The 17,739-nt window shown below is 41.2% G+C and overlaps 2 protein-coding genes across 3 annotated transcripts in view; both read left to right on the top strand.

The window, feature by feature from the left end:
- Window positions 1–6,290, top strand: part of si:cabz01101003.1 (ubiquitin carboxyl-terminal hydrolase CYLD) — a 14,718-nt gene extending 8,428 nt beyond the window's left edge. The window contains exons 11-16 of one of the 2 annotated variants that reach the window (XM_042069177.1): window positions 1,244–1,307; window positions 1,656–1,869; window positions 2,215–2,323; window positions 3,049–3,167; window positions 3,547–3,766; window positions 5,638–6,290. In XM_042069177.1, the coding sequence (XP_041925111.1) occupies window positions 1,244–1,307; window positions 1,656–1,869; window positions 2,215–2,323; window positions 3,049–3,167; window positions 3,547–3,766; window positions 5,638–5,822 (911 nt within the window). In that variant the 3' untranslated portion in view covers window positions 5,823–6,290. The remainder of the gene's footprint in view (window positions 1–1,243; window positions 1,308–1,655; window positions 1,870–2,214; window positions 2,324–3,048; window positions 3,168–3,546; window positions 3,767–5,637) is intronic. The other variant, XM_042069178.1, reaches the window with a different exon arrangement.
- A 181-nt stretch (window positions 6,291–6,471) lies between these two features.
- Window positions 6,472–9,317, top strand: emc4 (ER membrane protein complex subunit 4). The gene is made up of 6 exons (XM_042069357.1): window positions 6,472–6,627; window positions 7,104–7,247; window positions 7,546–7,657; window positions 7,966–8,119; window positions 8,739–8,899; window positions 9,052–9,317. Exons 2-6 carry the CDS (start codon window positions 7,144–7,146, stop codon window positions 9,085–9,087), a joined length of 567 nt encoding a protein of 188 aa, XP_041925291.1. The 5' UTR covers window positions 6,472–6,627; window positions 7,104–7,143; the 3' UTR covers window positions 9,088–9,317.
- The last annotated feature ends 8,422 nt before the right edge of the window (window positions 9,318–17,739 follow it).

Here is a 17,739-nt window from a genome sequence, read left to right as displayed (position 1 = left end):
TTTAACCATTAAATGTCTTCCGTAAGACCGATATTGGTATCAAACTTAAGTTCTATTTGTTCTGTCCACCAGAGGGCAGTGTATCAGTCAATGTCAATAGACTACGTGCACGAAAGGCTGAGTAAATGCGTGTGTCAAAATTGTTATTATTGAGCATAGGGCTGGGCGATACAACGATAGCGATATGTATAGCACATGTAATCGATATCAATAAAAAATACGTTAGATAGAACATTCATAATTAAAAGCAACACACACCTCCTGCCTTATGTTGTCCATAAATAAAATAGGCTAAATATATCTTGCATTGTAGTATGTCAAACTCTACCAGAGTAGGCGGTAGAAGTAGGCCTAACGTTACCTCAACACAGACTCTCCTTGCCCCGTGCACTCTCTCTCTCTCAACAGGCGCATCCCTCCTCAACATGCACATGTAATCCAAACATTAATCGTGCAAGACGACTGGCTAAATTGCTATTAAATCCGGTTAGCATCATTAGCACGCTGCACGAATTTGTTCAAAACTACTGCATTCAAATTGACTGCTAAATTCTAATCATCTCAATGCAAATGGAAAAGTATTTTCCAAGACTTAAACGGGCCTATCCCAAGGAGAAAAAGTATTCAATTGAAATTTAAACACACGTGGGGAAACTGAACAGTCTAACCTATATGATAAATGATAAACTAGCAAATTAAGCTAACATTACTTTGTTTACAATATTTCCAGGCTTCAACCAGTGCTGCTTTTCATTCAGACTTATCTGCACATTTATTTATTTGAGTGTTTTAAATGATTGTTGTGCCATTTCTTTTCCCTGTTTGCTTTGATTGATAACTAGGGTGATTAAAATCAGAGGAAGGTTAAGTTTAAAATAAAAATGTCTATGTGGGAGCTGCTCACTAAGCGCGAACCAGCCAGGATGCTAACCTACAGGAGCCCAGATGGCCAATAATAGCCTTGCTAATGAGCTCGCGATTTCACTTCAGAAGGCGTGAAAAAAACCTCGGAATCTGAATTGAAAACAACGTTTAGGCTACAACCAAATACATTTACAAAAAAAATATTTCCATAGGCTACAGGTTCGAATATTAAGAGATCCCTAAAATTCGTTCGAATATCTTTAATTTTTAAAATAATCGAATTATATTCGAATAACGAAGTTCGGAGTCAAAGCCCTAGTATGTTTAGGCGTGTGTGTTTATGGCCCGAGGTGTGTTAAAATCACAGCTTTCCTTTCAGACCCAGAGGAGTTCCTCAACAAGCTTTTCCAGCTCTTGCGGGTGGAGCCTCTCCTGAGAATCAGGTAATCCAGAACTGTCACATACCTTCACCTTGCCTCATCGCTGGAGTCTTTCCGTTGTTCTTCCTGTTTGGTGTTTATGTCTGCCCCCCCCCCCCCCCCCCTCCCATCTCATAATGAGTAAGAGCTTGGACATTCCATGTGTTTTTGTGTGACATGTTGTTTTATGTGCATTTCTGTCTTGCTTCCTCTTCCTTACCCCTGCTCTCCTACCGTCTCTTACTGTGTTTTTCCATGACTCTTTCGTGCTCTCTCGCTCTCACTCCCTCGTTCATTTTCTCCCTCCCTCACTCTCTCACCCACTGACCTGCTCACTCACTTTCTCCCTTCCTTTCTTTCTTTCTTTCTCAGGTCAATGAACCATCAGCCTCAGGAGTGTCACCTCTACCAGCTCTTCCCTCCCTCCACGGCCCCCTCTCCATCCTCTCCTGCTCTCTCTCCATCCCTCTCTCCGGGCCCTCTCTCCCCCATCCCTCTCTCCCCTCCAGTCGGTCACCTGAGGGTGGCCAGTGTGCAGGCGCTACTGGAGGCCTCCTTCATCCACTCAGGGCTCAAGTTTGCTGAGGTAACTCTTACTCTTATTGGCTGAGTGTCGCTGTCCCTGTCCAATAACGCTATCTGATTGGATGATTGAGTTTTGTTTTTCGAACAGCCCAAGTGTGTTATTGGCTGTAATTCCTGATATGATATGATAAGGATATCATATTGCTCATCATCCATCATGATAAATAACCTTGTGACAGATTTAAACTCTGAACATCCTCTCTAGAGAAATAACTAAGATAATCTATTTTTTGCATCGTTCTAATTTGCAGTTGAAAGACCAGTTTGAGTGTAGGCCAGTTTTGTTATGTTTGTTTATTTTTATATCGTGTTGAAGCCACGGCTCACCTCCCCTGTTTCTCTCCAGGCTCCCTCCTGTCTGCCTCTGCTCATGCCCAGGTTTGGGAAGGACTTCAAGATGTTCGACGCCATCCTGCCATCACTAACCCTGGACATCACAGACCTTCTGGACGAGAGTAAGCATCTACATAGCCACTGATGACATACTCGTACATTCTATCTTTCAAATATATTTTTTGGGGCTTTTATGCCTTTAATCTGATAGGACAGTGAAGTGAGTGACAAAAAGCAAGTGGGAGAGAGAAAAGGGGTGGAATCAGGAAATTACCTGGGCCGGACTCGAACCTGGGTCACTGTGGGCACTTGGGTGTTATGTTATAATGTGTTATGAGCGCTGTAGCCAGCCACTGTGACACAGTGCCCCCCATACCCATTTTATACCATCAATATTACATAGTGGTATGTGTGTGTATATATATATCCTCATTCCTCACTCGGCCATTGCAGGAACACACTGTACACCTTAGAAGATGAGTAAGCAGCTTAAAGGTGGTTTGAGTTGTGAGGATGTGATGAATTTATGTGGGTTGCACATTCATTAGTTGCACAATCATCCACAGCTCAGCTGATGCTCACCAAGTGAAGGGACTACACCCAGTAAATCCTTTCTGTTCAGTCATTTTGAATGAAACATCTGTGTTGAAGAGGGGCTCCAGCAAAGTGCACGACAACATGAAAAATGTCTTGTACATGAACTAAAGCCATTATGGGTGGTGTTAAAGCACAGGCCCCTTTTGTGTCAAATAGAATGTGTAGATTGTAAATCCAGCTGTGTGTGTGTGTGTGTGTGTGTGTGTGTGTGTGTGTGTGTGTGTGTGTGTGTGTGTGTGTGTGTCTTTAGCTCTGCGGCAGTGTAGCATCTGCCAGTCGCTGGCCCATTGGGAGTGTCTGCAATGCTATGAGGACCAGGACATCACGCCTGGCCGCCTCAAACAGTTCTGCCACACCTGCAATACACAGGTACACACACACACACACACAGCATACCTCGGGGAGTGCCTAATTTTCTGGAACTCTCCACTGAATAAGCTATGTACAGCACCCATCCAAATTGCTGAGTCTATAGCTGTGCCATCTGCAATGGCTGCCCCCATTTGTACTATTTCTCTATACTTGATAAACTGAATGAAGCCCCTCTTCCGGAGTAGGTAGTTATAGACATAGAGAGCTAAATATTTGTGTATAATAGCTGTATACATGCTTTCCTACTGCAGATCAACACATTCACACAAACAAACACATACCACTAAAACGGCCTTACTAGAGTCATACTAGATTGCCATTGCCACACACACACACACACACTGACCTTTTCACCCTCCCTGTGTGTCCCGGGCAGGTGCACACGCATAAGAAGCGCGCGTCGCACCACTCTGAGCGTGTGCGGGCCCCCGAGGGCCCCTGGGCGGAACAGTGGGAGGGGCCACTGGGTGGCAGCCGGCAGCGGCTGGAGCTCTTCGCCGTCACCTGCATTGAAACGAGCCACTACGTCAGCTTCGTGCGCCACGGACCGCTGCCCACCGACTGGCTCTTCTTCGACAGCATGGCCGACAGGGAGGGTGAGATGGCCAAAACATACTTGAGTCTAAGGCGGCTCTCACACGGACACGCTATTTTCACCTGACTCACCTAAGGCAGGCAGATAAACAACGACCCATTGTTGAAAAAGAAAACGTGACTTCATCATTTGAACTATTTTTTACTTTGTGGGCCTCGCCTTGCTAACCTGACTCTCGCCAGATGAATTTCGTTCCGCCTAGCTCCACTCATCCATCTGGGACCAATCCATTGGAGTGTTGCTTCAGAAGGCTGGGCCTAATCAAAAAATGCTTGCATATGATTGAATAAGCCACTTGTCCGTCATCTATTGACGTGCTACTTAAACCACTCACATCGAAGCCAACCCGTGACGCTGATAACAGTCTCACAGTCGCTTCTACGCTATGTCACATCTATGAAACTCCTGATTGGCTGTACCATAAATTCTGGTGCAGAAATCACTGTTAATGGAAGAGGTCCCAGATGGATGTGAGTGAAGCTAGGTGGAGCTAGCGGAACGAAATTCATCTGGCTAGAGTCAGGTTATCGCCTTGCACCTTGCTCATCTAAACGTAATGCACGTGGCAATGGTCAGTTGTACCATTTTGATAGGACAGTGGTTCTCAACTGGTGTGCCGTGAGGCAAAGAGGTGTGCCGTGGAATTTTGAGGGAGCCCAATGCGTTTTTATACAGGCTAACAATGCTAACATGCTAAGTATGCTAACCATATGACTTAGCTAACCTAGCTAATCATTTTTATCAGTTTTGTTAGCATTGCTAGCATTGTTAGCATTTTTAACATGCTAACTATGTTAACCATGCTAACTAGCTACAGTGGGTAGGAGTCATAGTTGATGACAAGTGTTGACATAGTTGATGACAAGTTAAAAGTTGTTGATAGACAGCTAGTTTAATAGATAGTTTAATAATAGTTTAAAAGTAGACTGTTTAAAAGTTGAATGTATATAGTTTAAACGTTGTTGATAGACAGCTAGTTTAATAGATAGATAGTTTAATAGTTTAAAAGTAGACCGTTTAAAAGTTGAATGTAAAAAGTTCAGTAGTTTAATGGGTTACATTGTTTAACAGTGGATTATTGTAGTGAGGACTTTTATTTTGAAACAATTTTGGGCAGAGGAAACAGTTGAATAGGATGTGTAGTCTTAATTGACCCAGATTGTATGCTTAAAGCCTGAGGCTGCAGGTGGCCTGAACACCTGCCATAGGATTCTAATTGCTTAATGGCCGTATTATGATGTCACAATCGGCAATGTTAAGTCTATGGGGATTTTTAAAAAGTTTTTCTTTAATAGTTTAAAAAGTATAAATGTTTCAAAGTTGAACAGACATAGCAACCCGATCTGTTTGAAGACCTACGTTACAAAGCCTATATGCCACACACCTCATGGAAGACTTTTTAGCCAGCACAAACATTGTCGACCCGGTTGGGTGTTACAAGTTGCGCAATACAAGTTGAGCACCTGAGGTGAAAAAAAGTGTATCTGTGAGTGGCCTTTTATGGCATCATAGATCCTGACATTTCAGGAGTGTCCTACCCATTAATGAGTTGGTGATCGCCTGAGAAATTAAATGATTTTTTTTACAAATACAATTCTGCAATTGTAAAATGACAATAAAATGCTAAATTATTGTTTTACACCTAGGCAAGTCATAGAGACGAAAACATTGAGTGCATTTGTTGATATTGTTGTAATACTGTTTTGAGGACAGTCACTGTTTTTCTCTGTCAAACCTGTAGTTACTTGTTGTATGATTTCATAGACATTTGTTAGTGTTTGTTTATGTTTTTTTTGTGTGTGTGTGTGTGTGTGTGTGTGTGTTTGTGTGTGTGTATTTGCGGGTATTCACATCACCTCTGTCCTCCTCCAGGTGGGGAGAATGGCTTCAATGTGCCTCAAGTGAGGTCGTGTCCAGAGGTAGGCCGCTACCTCAGCCTATCCGAAGAGGAGTTGAGCAGGCTGGACCCCGCCTCCCTGCGTGACACCGTCCGTCGGCTGCTCTGCGACTCTTACATGTGTCTGTACCACTGCCCCCAGATCAGCCTCTACAAGTGATGCTGACACACAAACACACACTTATGTGTTTGTGCCACTGTGGACAGATCCGACGTGACCTGTGAAATGAATACACAGGCAAACACAGATGCAGAGACTCATACACAAACAAACAAACAAAAAAACAAACACCATTCCATCTCTGCCTTAAAATGTGCTACGCTGAAAAGTTTGCCTCACCTATCTGCAGTGGTGTGAGTTTCAGTTATAAACACAAGGCCAGTTCCAGTGTTGCAGTACAATTCCCTTTTTGCACATTCCTTCAGATCAGTTTGTATATAGTTACAAGCAGTAATAGCATAAGCCTGCAGCCTTGTTATATTTTTGTATTTATTTTGAGATAAAATTCAAGCATTTGTAATTTGTAAATCACAAAACTAAAATGAACATGATATTTGTGCACTGTTGTTGTTTGTTTAAAGGCAATGGAGTATATTAAAAATGGCACTTTTTTATTATTATTATTATTATTGTGTTTACAAATGTTTCTGTATATTCTACTTGACATAAAGTCCTATGTTTATTTCCAATACTTTTGTGTCTCGTCATTCAAACATTTCACAGTAGCATAGACTATCATTCAGAAAGAAAACCGATGAAGCAGCAAAAGAAAAACAGTTGGCACCATATTTGTTGGGGAACAGCAAATAAGCAGAGGAAGTGCTGTCCTACGTCATCACTCTGCGTCAAAGGGAAAAGGACAGTCGCACTGTAGTGGGTTCCTCTACGATATTTACACATACAATAAGTGTGTTCTCAGCTGTCGGTGAACACTAACTTTCTCAAGCCACATCTGTTGAATAAAGTAAGTGTTAGTGGTGGGAATGTACGTAGATAATTAGTTGGATAAAGTTGAGTTTACAGTGTTACGTCTTAATAACGTCACCGTTTTGAAGGGTTGTCAGTTAGCGCACCCAAGCTTTTAGCTAGCTAGCGCTAGTATGGTTAAAAACGTTAACGTTAATTGCTTACTTGATCGTTAGTCAGCAAGGTGGCATCCTCTGTTATTTGTTAATGACACCCTTAAAAACAACGAAGCACCACAATGATTATGAGGTTAGATTGTGAGTGCTGATATGATGTCAAATGTGGACAATCATTACAGTTTTATCCAGCTAACATATTATAGGCCTATATACCATTGCCATTGCGATATATAGCCTATATATTGTCATATATTCATGAAAAAGACTAAACCATTTATTTCATGGATCGTGTGTGATTGTTGTGTACGGTGGACCGACTCAAACTCACGTTTCCTCTCCATCTGCTATCATCCAGGTCTAGTAGGTTCCCTTGACTGGCTGAGTGAGTGAAGGTCATGTCATCTCCAGGTGGACAGGGCGGAGGGGCGTTGTCTACGAGAGGTGGAGCTGGGGCCCGGAGGATGAAATGGGCTCTAGAGCTTAGCCTCGGCAACATGCGGTGAGGCCCAAGCTCTCTGGGAAGAGGCTTTTTATTTACATTTACGGTTAATTTAGCAGACGCTTTTGTCCGCTTTTATTGTCAGAGGTGGCGGGAAAAAAAGACCTAAACGTTGTACACTGGATAGGAAAACTAAGTGTTTGCAGAAAGGGGTCACTGCTACAAGACCACAGAAATAGAAACCTTTCTTCAGTACACTTCATTACATGTTGAATTTAACCTTCAGACACTCTCTGTTTTATAAATGGCCCATTAATACGTCCTGTCCTGCTTATGCTCTGACATTGATCTTCTTCAGGAGTCGTGACCGGCAGGGTGGCCAGGGGGATGCCATGTACCCCATTGGCTACTCCGACAAGCCCGTTCCTGACACCAGTGTCCAGGAGACAGACCGCAACTTAGTGGAAAAGGTAACAACCAGAGTGGTTTTGTAATGGTGTATACGTGCGTTAGATTCATAGCATCCTGAAATTAACATGTAATTCTATGTGTCATGTAGAGATAATGTGTGTGTGTTTTTTTAAACATGTCCGTAATTTGATCTAATGACGAATGTTTCACCTTCCCCTTTCTCTCCCTTCTATCTCTCACCTGTTTTTTTTACACTCTCTCTCTCTCTTCCCCCCAAATCACTTCTGTCCTCTGTTCTTTTCTGCCTCTTTCTATACTTCTCTTCCTGTCTACATCTCTCTCTCTTTCTCCCTTTCTCTCTGTGCAGAGGTGCTGGGATGTGGCCCTGGGCCCACTGAAGCAGATCCCCATGAACCTGTTCATCATGTACATGTCTGGGAACACCATCTCCATCTTCCCCATCATGATGGTGTGCATGATGGCCTGGAGGCCCATCCAAGCCCTCATGGCCATCTCTGCCAGTGAGTGCTGGCCTAGCTAGCATCACACCCATTAATGCCATTTAGTCATAATCCACATTGGCCGATTTAAAGGAGCATGAACATGAGGGCTCATGAACATGCCCTCAGAGTGTAGCGCTGTAACTGCCTAGCTGCTTTAGCTGCTGGCTGCAGCAACTCAAGCTAAATAAAAACCGATCGTTGTTCGGGCTTTTTCGTATCGACAGTACTCTGTGACCTCGAGAAACAGAGAATAATCGCTGGATTTCTCCTTTAAAGTGCTCATAAGGCTGATTAGATTTCAAATGAAGCAGAGTAGGACTGCAGACATCAGTAGCATTGTCTGGCTACATCTCTGCCAGTGAATCTGGTTCTAAGCTCACCTCCACATGGCTGTTATTAATGTTGTTGTCAATATGGCTAATGCTAATGTCTATCAGGATTGTCACGGTCTAACAAGAAATTGTGAGAAATTGCACAAAAAATGTCTAAGTATCTAAAGATTGTTATGTACAGTAGGTTTTCAGTATTTAAGAGATGGCATTCTATATTCTATAAATGGCATCCTATAAATAGCATGTTCAACTATGTCTTTCTTTCTTTCTTTCTTTCTTTCTTTCTTTACTTTCTTCCTGCTTAGCCTTTAAGCTGCTGGAGAGCTCTAGTCAGCAGTGGTTGCAAGGTCTGGTGTATCTCGTAGGAAACCTGCTGGGTGCTGCATTGGCCATCTATAAGTGTCAGTCAATGGGGCTCCTGCCGACACACTCGTCTGATTGGTTGGCCTTCATAGAACCGCCCCAGGTAGGATTCTGTTTTATTTTTATTTTCCTCATTTACATTCTAATGTTCTTAAAACTATGCTCTTACAGGTTGTCACAAGTAATTTGATCACGTCTCTCTCTCTCTCTCTCTCCTCTCTCTCTCTCTGTCTGTCATATCCCTGCTTTAAACAGCGGATGGAGATTATGGGTGGAGGAATGGTGTTGTGATGATGAAAGAAGACACATCTACATGCTTAACATAACTTACACACACACACACTCTCTTTCCTACAGCAGATCCTGAGCCTACTGTAATAATTATGCTATTTTTTTTTTTTTTTTTGTCTTTTGCATCTTAACCTGCATTAATTTATATTTTTGTTGTATTTACTTTCTGGCCTGTTTTTTTCTCTGATGACACATGTAATAAAGGCAACATATTGTGCTGTTTTCAGAAATGTGTTTCTCTTACTTTAATTTGCATGATTATCAAACATACCATGACTGACCAGGTAGTTGGCCATGAGTTTCAGGTTATGTAATTTGCTATACACCAGTGCTTGCTGGAATGGAGGGTTGTTCAGACACCATTGTAGTGCAGAAAAAATGAACTTCCTTCTTCACAGTTTTGCCTTTGGTGTGTCACCCTGCAGTGTGATGTCTGTTATAATCTTGAGGCATGTCACCTGTTGAGTATAAGGTGTGGCCGTTTAAAGAAGAATTTCGGCCATCAAGGTCACCAAGTACTGTCGGTACAGAAAAAAAAAAACAGCTAGATCAGCCAGGCAGCTACAGTGCCACACACATTACCGTGAGTTAACATGCCCCCAGAGTGTAGCATTGTAGCTCCTGACTCGAGGTAATTTTTTTATTTTTCATTTTTTTCGTATCGACAGGCTACTCAATGACCTCAAGAAACTGAGACCGAATAGATTTTTAGGTCCACAAGGCCTACCAGCTTTAAATTTTCAAGTTCTACTAAATTCTCATTCAGGGCCGAGCAGGTTGAGATTACTTACCTAGTCTATCCTAGTATATGATTTGACTAAACTGAAGCAATCTCTTGGTTTATAGCACCAATGCTTAGAGGGTTAAATATGACTTATGCAATGAGCAGGCCCTCAGCAAATAACTTCATGTTGAAAAAACCTCAATCATCGCAATCATGACTAAATATGACATAGATCTCTATTTATTCTAGGCACTGCATCGGTTTTGGAGATACATTTTCCTAACGAGAATTGTTAAATAGGTGACTTCTTTTTTCTCTTGTATCTTGTCAAGTTAAAGGATACATTTTTAAATGGTTTCCGTAGCACATACATGGATTAGCCGACTGTAAATTGTTGTAAACTGTAAATATTTTTTTCAAAAATTGTTAGATCCTACATAGACACATATCAAGTCTAATTTATTTATATAGAGTGCATTTCATACACAGATGTCATTCAATGTGCTTTACATAAACAAAAGCAAAAACGGGCTACAGTTGGGGCCTTTTTGATGTCATCTGGAAGTTCCAAAGCTGAATCACCATGTTTCGTTCTACCAGCAGGTTTTACTAACAGGTTTTTCCCCTGAGACCTGAGCAGTCAAAAAGGTGTGTACTGCTGACGCATGTCAATAGGTATTTAGGTCCTGCTACATTTACTGATTTATAAACAAGCAGTAGTGCTTTAAAGTCAATACTGGAAGCCAGTGCAGGGCTTAAGAATTGGAGTAATGTGGTCAGTTCTTTTAGCTTTTGTGAGAACCCTAGCTGCTACATTTTGTATCACCTGAAGCTGTTTGATGTCTGTATGAAAAGCCCATTGCAGTAATCAACGCTGCTGAAGATAAATGCATGAATTAATTTTTCTAAATCATTAAATCATGTTTTGACATCAGCCCTCTATGTTTGGACATATTTTTGGTAAAACACTGCTTTAGTTATTCATGTGGCTGTTGACATTTATATCACTGTCAATTAATACACCAAGATTGTTATATCCTTTGCTTTCAACCCTTTTGTGTCAAGGAGAGTGACAACCCTAAGTCTTTCCTCCTTTTTACCAAATATAACTACTTCAGTGTATTCTTTGTTCAGCTGAAGAACATTTTGAGACATCCAGGTGTTGATTTGTTCAATACACTGACAAAGAGATTCAAGGGGACCATAGTCATTTGGTGACAGAGCTAAGTAAATTTGTGTGTCATCTGCATAACTATAATATGAAATCAAATTATTTTGGATGATTTGTCCAAGTGGGAGCATATAGAGGTTGAATAATAGTGGCCCCAAAATCGACCCCTGGGGAACACCACAGGTCAAGGACGTTGGTGTTGAGGTACAGTTGCAGATAGCAACAAAGAAGCTCCTTTCTTGATATTATTTGAGCCAGTTGATAACTATGCCTGTAAATCCAATCCAGTGTTCTAGTCTGTGTAGTAAAATATTGTGTCAAATGCTGCACTTAAGGTCCAGCAACACTACTGATATTTTACCTAAATCTGTATTGAGGTTAATATCATTGAAAACCTTAATAAGAGCTGTTTCAGTGTTGTGATTTGCCGGAAGACCAAACTGAAAGTAATCAAAATACCCATTTGCCAATAAAAGGTATGGACCTGTAATTATTTAGCAGATAGATAGATGATAGATAGATAGATAGATAGATAGAGAGATAGATACTTTATTGATCCCCAAGGGGAAATTCAGGGGGTCTCAGTAGCATACAGACATCACACACAACATGCACTTACAGCAGAAATGGTAAATATAAGTATAAGTATAAACATATAACCAAACTCCACTGTAAAATAGAGAGAATAGAGTAGGAGATAAGGAAAACTAACAAAACTAAATACTAAATATACTATATAAATTAAATGTAAAAAATCCAGTGTGCTTGAGGGTGATCAAGCATGAGACGCTTGTAGTGACAGGGCCTGTAGTTCTGTGTGAATGGTGAAGGTGTAAAAGTAGTCCAACAGTAGTCCTTTAGTTATGTGTGCATGGTAAGGTGCTCAAGAGAGTGAGTGTCATGGTGAAGGTGCAAAAAGTAGTCCAACATTAGTCCAACAGTGCAATAATAAGGTCTAGAGACCAGCATAAATAATATGGACAAATAGGAGAGTAAAGTATAATGTAGACAAGGTAATATAAAAACTATAAAAAAACTATGTCAGTGCAAGAACAGGTTGAGGTAATAGGGTTACAGCCATTCAGTATTGTAGCAGAAGCCACTGATCATGTGTGCTAATATAGCATGAAAAACAGTGTAGCAGGAAAACAGTAAACATTAGGCTGTGGACATTAGTAAAACAGTAGTAAAACAGTAGTAAAGCAGTAGTGGGCAGTCAGTACTCAAACATGAAGAGGGTGGAGAGGCAGACAGACTAAGCAGAGAAGTCTATCTCTCCTCTTCCCTTTAGTGAAGCATTAAACAGTTCAATGGCCCTGGGGACAAATGACTTCCTGAGCCTTTCAGTTGTGCATGGCAGTGAGCGAAGTCTCCAGCTGATCAAGCTCTTTTGCTTAACAATAGTGCTGTAGAGTGGATGGCATTCATTGTCCAAGATGTTGATCAGTTTGTTCAGGGTCCTTTTGTCAGATATTGAAGTGATGCACTCCAGTTCAGCTCCCACTACAGAGCCAGCCTTCCTTACCAGCCTGTCAAGTCGCCCAGCATCCTTCTTCTTTGTGCTTCCTCCCCAGCATACCACTGCATAGAAGAGGACGCTGGCCACAACATACTGGTAGAACATCCTGAGGAGCTTGCTGCACACATTGAAGGACCGCAGCCTCCTCAGGAAGTACAGCCTGCTCTGCCCTTTCTTGTAGAGTGCGTCAATGTTGGCTGACCAGTCCAGTTTATTGTCCAGGTGGAGACCCAGATACTTACCAGATACGTAGGTGCTTACCACCTCCACATTGATCCCATCAATGGAGACTGGTAGCAGAGCGGGCTTAGACCTGCGGAAATCCACCACCATCTCCTTGGTCTTTGAAGTGTTGAGTTGAAGGTGATTGAGTTTGCACCATTGCAAGTCCTCCACCAGGCTCCTGTACTCCTCCTCTTGCTCGTCCCTGATACACCCCACAGTTGCAGTATCGTCAGAAAACTTCTGCGTGTGGCATGACTCGGTGTTGAAGCAGAAGTCAGATGTGTACAGGGTGAACAGGACTGGAGAGAGCACAGTTCCCTGTGGCTCCCATGGAGCATGTAGGCATCCAGGTTATTCTTCTTGAGAAATGGCTTTTTTCATAGCTGTTTTCAGTGACTTAGACAGCAGTGATACATTTACAATGTGAAGGACCTAGTACGCTATGAGGGGAAAAACTGTTTTTAAGAAATTGGTAGGCAGAGTGTCTAAGCCACATGTGGAAGAGTTGAGATTCTGTACCGTTTTTTCAAGTGTTTCGTAGTCTATCAAGCTGAACGCTGACATCAAGTTAAGTTTCCCTCTATTTGTAGCTGGACGTTCCGGATGTTGAATTAGTAATTGAGCTGATAAGTTGAGTCTGATTTTGTACATTTTACATTTGAAAAAAGATTCAAACTCATTTCATATATTAGTTGAGAGAAGTTCAGGCGCTAATTGTGGGGATTCGTTTCCGACGTTTCCGACGGTTGAAAATAGGACACAAATGTTATTTGAACTTCTACTGATGATGTTAGAAAAAAAAGACTGTCTTGCTTTGCATATTTCAGAGTTATATGTGCGGAGCATCCCTTTATGAATTTCATAGTCGATCTGAAGTTTGTATTTACACCATTTTCACCCTTTTTAGGAGTGTAGCCTAACTGCTGGATTTTGCTTCCATGGTTCCTTCTGTTTGTCCTTAACTATCTGGAATTAGCAATAAATCAGTCAAGCGCTAACAACAAGTCAGTGTCCCTGTACACGGGACTTTGTTGCTGCAGAAAATAATGAGCTCGCTGTCAGTGCCATATAAGACATTTTCCTATCTGTGTTTGTGTGCATGTGCGCATACTGAGAGCCCTGTGTGAAGGGTTAGACTGCCAAGTCACTTTTCTAACAGAGGCCACATTTTCACGCTTGTTTCACTTTCACCTTTTAACTATTCTTTGACTATATTGCCCTTCTATGCTTTTATTTGTTATTATTGTTTGGTTTTGTTTATGTAAAGCACATTGAATGACCTCTGTGTATGAAATGTGCTATATAAATAAACTTGACTTGACTTGACTTGACTTGACCCCATTGGTAGAGCTTAACTGTGTATAATTTTGCATTGCTTTCAAAAGGCAATCCATCACTTCAAAATTCATGAATAGGCCTACCTCTCTGTCAAGGTTCAGCACCATCAATACTCTTTGCAACTACAGCAAATTTGGCAGACATTTAGATACTCAAACAGTTATTGAGTTCAAAGCATTAGATCAGATAGAATTCATCTCTCTCTCTCTCTCTGTATGTGTATGTCTGTCTGAGACTGTCTTTGAAGATAAACTGGTTCACTGCAGTGATGATTGCTCTGCTCATCCGGATTAACCCTTAAAGGTGTAGGTTTTTGAACATTCTAAGTTCCGCAACAATTGAAGGTTCTAAAATTCTATGTTGAATTCAATGAACCCAGATATTCTTTAGAATGTTAATTTCCCAACATTCCCGTCACACCGGTGTGACGATACTCCTTTAAGGGTTAAACAACCTGTTTGCAAACCACAACAAACCTGAATCTTGTCCTGTTCCGTCTCCTCAACCACTAAGTGCCCAGTGGTCTTTCTAGCGTCTCCTACATCTCCTCCACTCAAGAGCGTTGTGTCACGTACATGAGACATCTATAATCATACTGTAAATTGCCTAGTATTTTGGTCAGTCTCTCTGTTTCTTTGTCATGTCAGTGAGTATCTAGGCCTATCTACTGAATGCACCAGTTTTGCTATTGTCTGTAAGGGACCGTTGGGTATTTATGGAATGGACCAACGGAGGAAAATAGGGGAGGGTCATGTCTTTTTATACTTTGTTGAGGGGAGGGTCACCCAACTTTTTTTATTCTAGGAGGTAGGCACCCAACTTTTGTATTCATGAAAACAGCAAAATGTGGGCCTCGTGTCTGATGGCCCTCGCACCTGGCCAAAGATGGCATTAAGCATTTATTCTTTATTACCGCCTATTGTAGCCTAAAGCTTAACGTTCCGAAACAATGATGATCATCAAATTTCTCTGCCATATTGCTCCTCATTAACAACCCGGCAGGTCCGAATCCCAGGACATAACGTCATAGCCTAATAGGCTCGAGATATAATTCCAAAGGGGACAGATAGGCTACTGCATTTAAAACTTAACAAGATTGAACAAACCTTCCCGATCTTTGAAATTGCGATCAGTGACTGGCATCGGGTGAACGAAGCTTTTCGAAGTTGATTTGGCTATTAAAAACTATTTGCGCACCTCCATGTCACAGTAGATAGTGGGCTCGTCCTTCTATGAATTGAAAAAGACGTTGTAGGCTACCTGCAAGCTGGCCTATAGACCAGGGGGTCAGGATTTGAAGGGTTAGCTTCAGCCACTTAGCATAGCATTTGGCCGCCGTCATCTTTGAAAACATGGCGTTACATGGTTGCAACTTCCGGCACCAGTTTTTACATGCTGATTGGTAGATGACAGCTCATGCACGAGTTTAGTGTTGGGCACGAGCGTCCTCGCGCGTCCACGTTGGTTTGCATTTCTGTAAGACGACAAATAAACAACTAACTACTTGGATTACTGATACTTGTCTTAATGCCTACATGGTTAGGCTGTATTATACCGGACTTTGTGGTAAATAAAAGAAAAAGTAAATGTTGTCATATCAGGATATTATTTCCCTTATGTGTGGGTTGACAAGGTAACTGATTATGACCATACATTTTAGCAGATACATAGCAATGACCTATATCCAATTAGGCCTATTAGCCTACTCATTGCGTTGTGTATGAAAACTATTTTAAAACGTAGATTGTATTCATACCTGTAGTCCATGACAACGCAACGTCTGGATCATGTAACCTATCTCCTCAAGTAATTAAAAACGAAACAAATGTCAATGACTTATTTAGTTTGCTTTCTTGCAACATTCACATGATTAGGCTATGCATTTGATTTAAATGGCCAGGCTTCCAGTCGAGGCAAAAGCCAAATATCAACTACAGTTGCAGACTCTTGAAATGCCTGCTCGAACCACAATACCCGAGGGATGTGCGCTTATCGGTAAGTTTAATTTGCGCTGGCATTTCGTCTGCCTGCAAATGAAGCCTAGGTTTAACAAGCTGCAAATTCACACTGGGTGCAGCAAAAATCCCAGTTATCCACAAGTTTCTTACATCCCATGTCTACTTAATTATAGCCATTTTCGTTAGATAGCCTATTTCGTAATAGGCCTACAACCTGTCCAAATATAGCATCATTATGTGTGTAGCCTAAAGTGACTCAATATTGATTCACATTGTTTATTATCACATATAAATATATCACATTAAATAACCTAGGACTTCAGAGACAAGGCAAACTTCTACCACCATTCCCAAAATGTTATCCAATGAAATAAATTTGCGCTTATAACGAGGTGAAGTGAAGCGCGTTCCTGAACAAATTCTCTTCCTCTGAGGGAATGTCCAATCCTCATCAACGACATACCGTTGTACCTGACGTTGTCTCTGTCTGTAACGTGAAATCTAATAGGCTAATTCTAGCTGGTGCCGGAAACGAACACCCATGAAACGCCATTTTCATAAAGATGGCTGCGGTCAATTTCAAACTTTTTTGGCTGAAGTAGCTAGCCTAGCATGGGCCATTGAAATGAATGGGGGCGGGACTTAGTCACTCTCTCCAGTTATATATAATACCTCCATGCTATAGACCTCTCCGGAATAAGTCCCGCCTCCATCGATTGACAGGTGATGGCGGATGGCATGTGACAGGTTGGGTCGAACCATCCTGGTATGGGGGGGACTCTGGGTTTTTAGGATAATGAAATTGAATAGCCTACTGAAATATAAAATTAATTTTATGAACTTATATTTTCCTGAAATATTTATTAAATAATTGTTTTTAAAGTATTTTTGCATGGATTCTACTTTTTAAATCTATGCATATTTTAACCCTAAGCTGTTTTTAGGCATTTTCACTACCTATAAACCTAAGGATTTATTCTGGTCATTGTAAGTGACACACACACATATTATATTGTTTTTTCAGCAGAGTCTAGGCTATTCAGATTTGCCATCATTTAATGTATTAGTACTAGCATTGATTGATATTTTGATTTTTAAAAAATGTAAATATAAAAAGCGTATTATAAAAATTCTTATATTTTGACATGTATCTCACCACAGCAAGCTCATAGCTCTACATGCATTTCATGTGTGTGTAGGGCAGACTGTCCTTAATTTGGCAATATCATTGCCATGGTGGAGGAATTATCTGGGGCTGAGCAATTTACAGACATATGTGGTGTGTGCCTTCCATATCTGTGACACAAACTGATCTGACCTGACATGACCCGAGTTTACGTGTTATAGTCTGTGTGTGTCTGGTGTCTGATTCTCTACAACTTTTTACTGCATTGCCATGAACAAAGTAAAGGCAAAAAGGTGTTTCTTTGCCGAACAAATTGGGATGCAATATAAGACTTGAATTGGATGCCATGCAGGAATTTGGTAGGGATCTCAAAACCGGATTATGAACATTCTTTGCCATAGAGAAACACACAATAGCGTTGGATTATAAACATGCTTTGCTACAAAAACAGACAAAAACGTGAGATAAGTCGAGCTATATGAAGTTATTATTTTGCTTGTCACTTCATCTGTTTTATGACCCAGAAGGATGTACTTGGTATCAAATGATAGCTCTGTGTCTCCTCTTTCATCTGACATGCTTGCCATATCT

Source organism: Alosa sapidissima, chromosome 18 (genome assembly GCF_018492685.1).
Source record: "Alosa sapidissima isolate fAloSap1 chromosome 18, fAloSap1.pri, whole genome shotgun sequence".
NCBI lineage: Eukaryota > Metazoa > Chordata > Actinopteri > Clupeiformes > Clupeidae > Alosa > Alosa sapidissima.
Note: the sequence above shows the minus strand (reverse complement) of the source record. Positions and strands in the feature narration are given on the sequence as shown.

Bases quoted from the DNA above. Each gene is read 5' to 3' on its own strand.
- emc4 (XM_042069357.1), top strand. From the start codon at position 7,144: ATGTCATCTCCAGGTGGACAGGGCGGAGGGGCGTTGTCTACGAGAGGT. The intron at 7,248-7,545 runs GTGAGGCCCAAG...GATCTTCTTCAG, and splicing joins CTTAGCCTCGGCAACATGCG to GAGTCGTGACCGGCAGGGTG. The intron at 8,900-9,051 runs GTAGGATTCTGT...TGCTTTAAACAG, and splicing joins CCTTCATAGAACCGCCCCAG to CGGATGGAGATTATGGGTGG.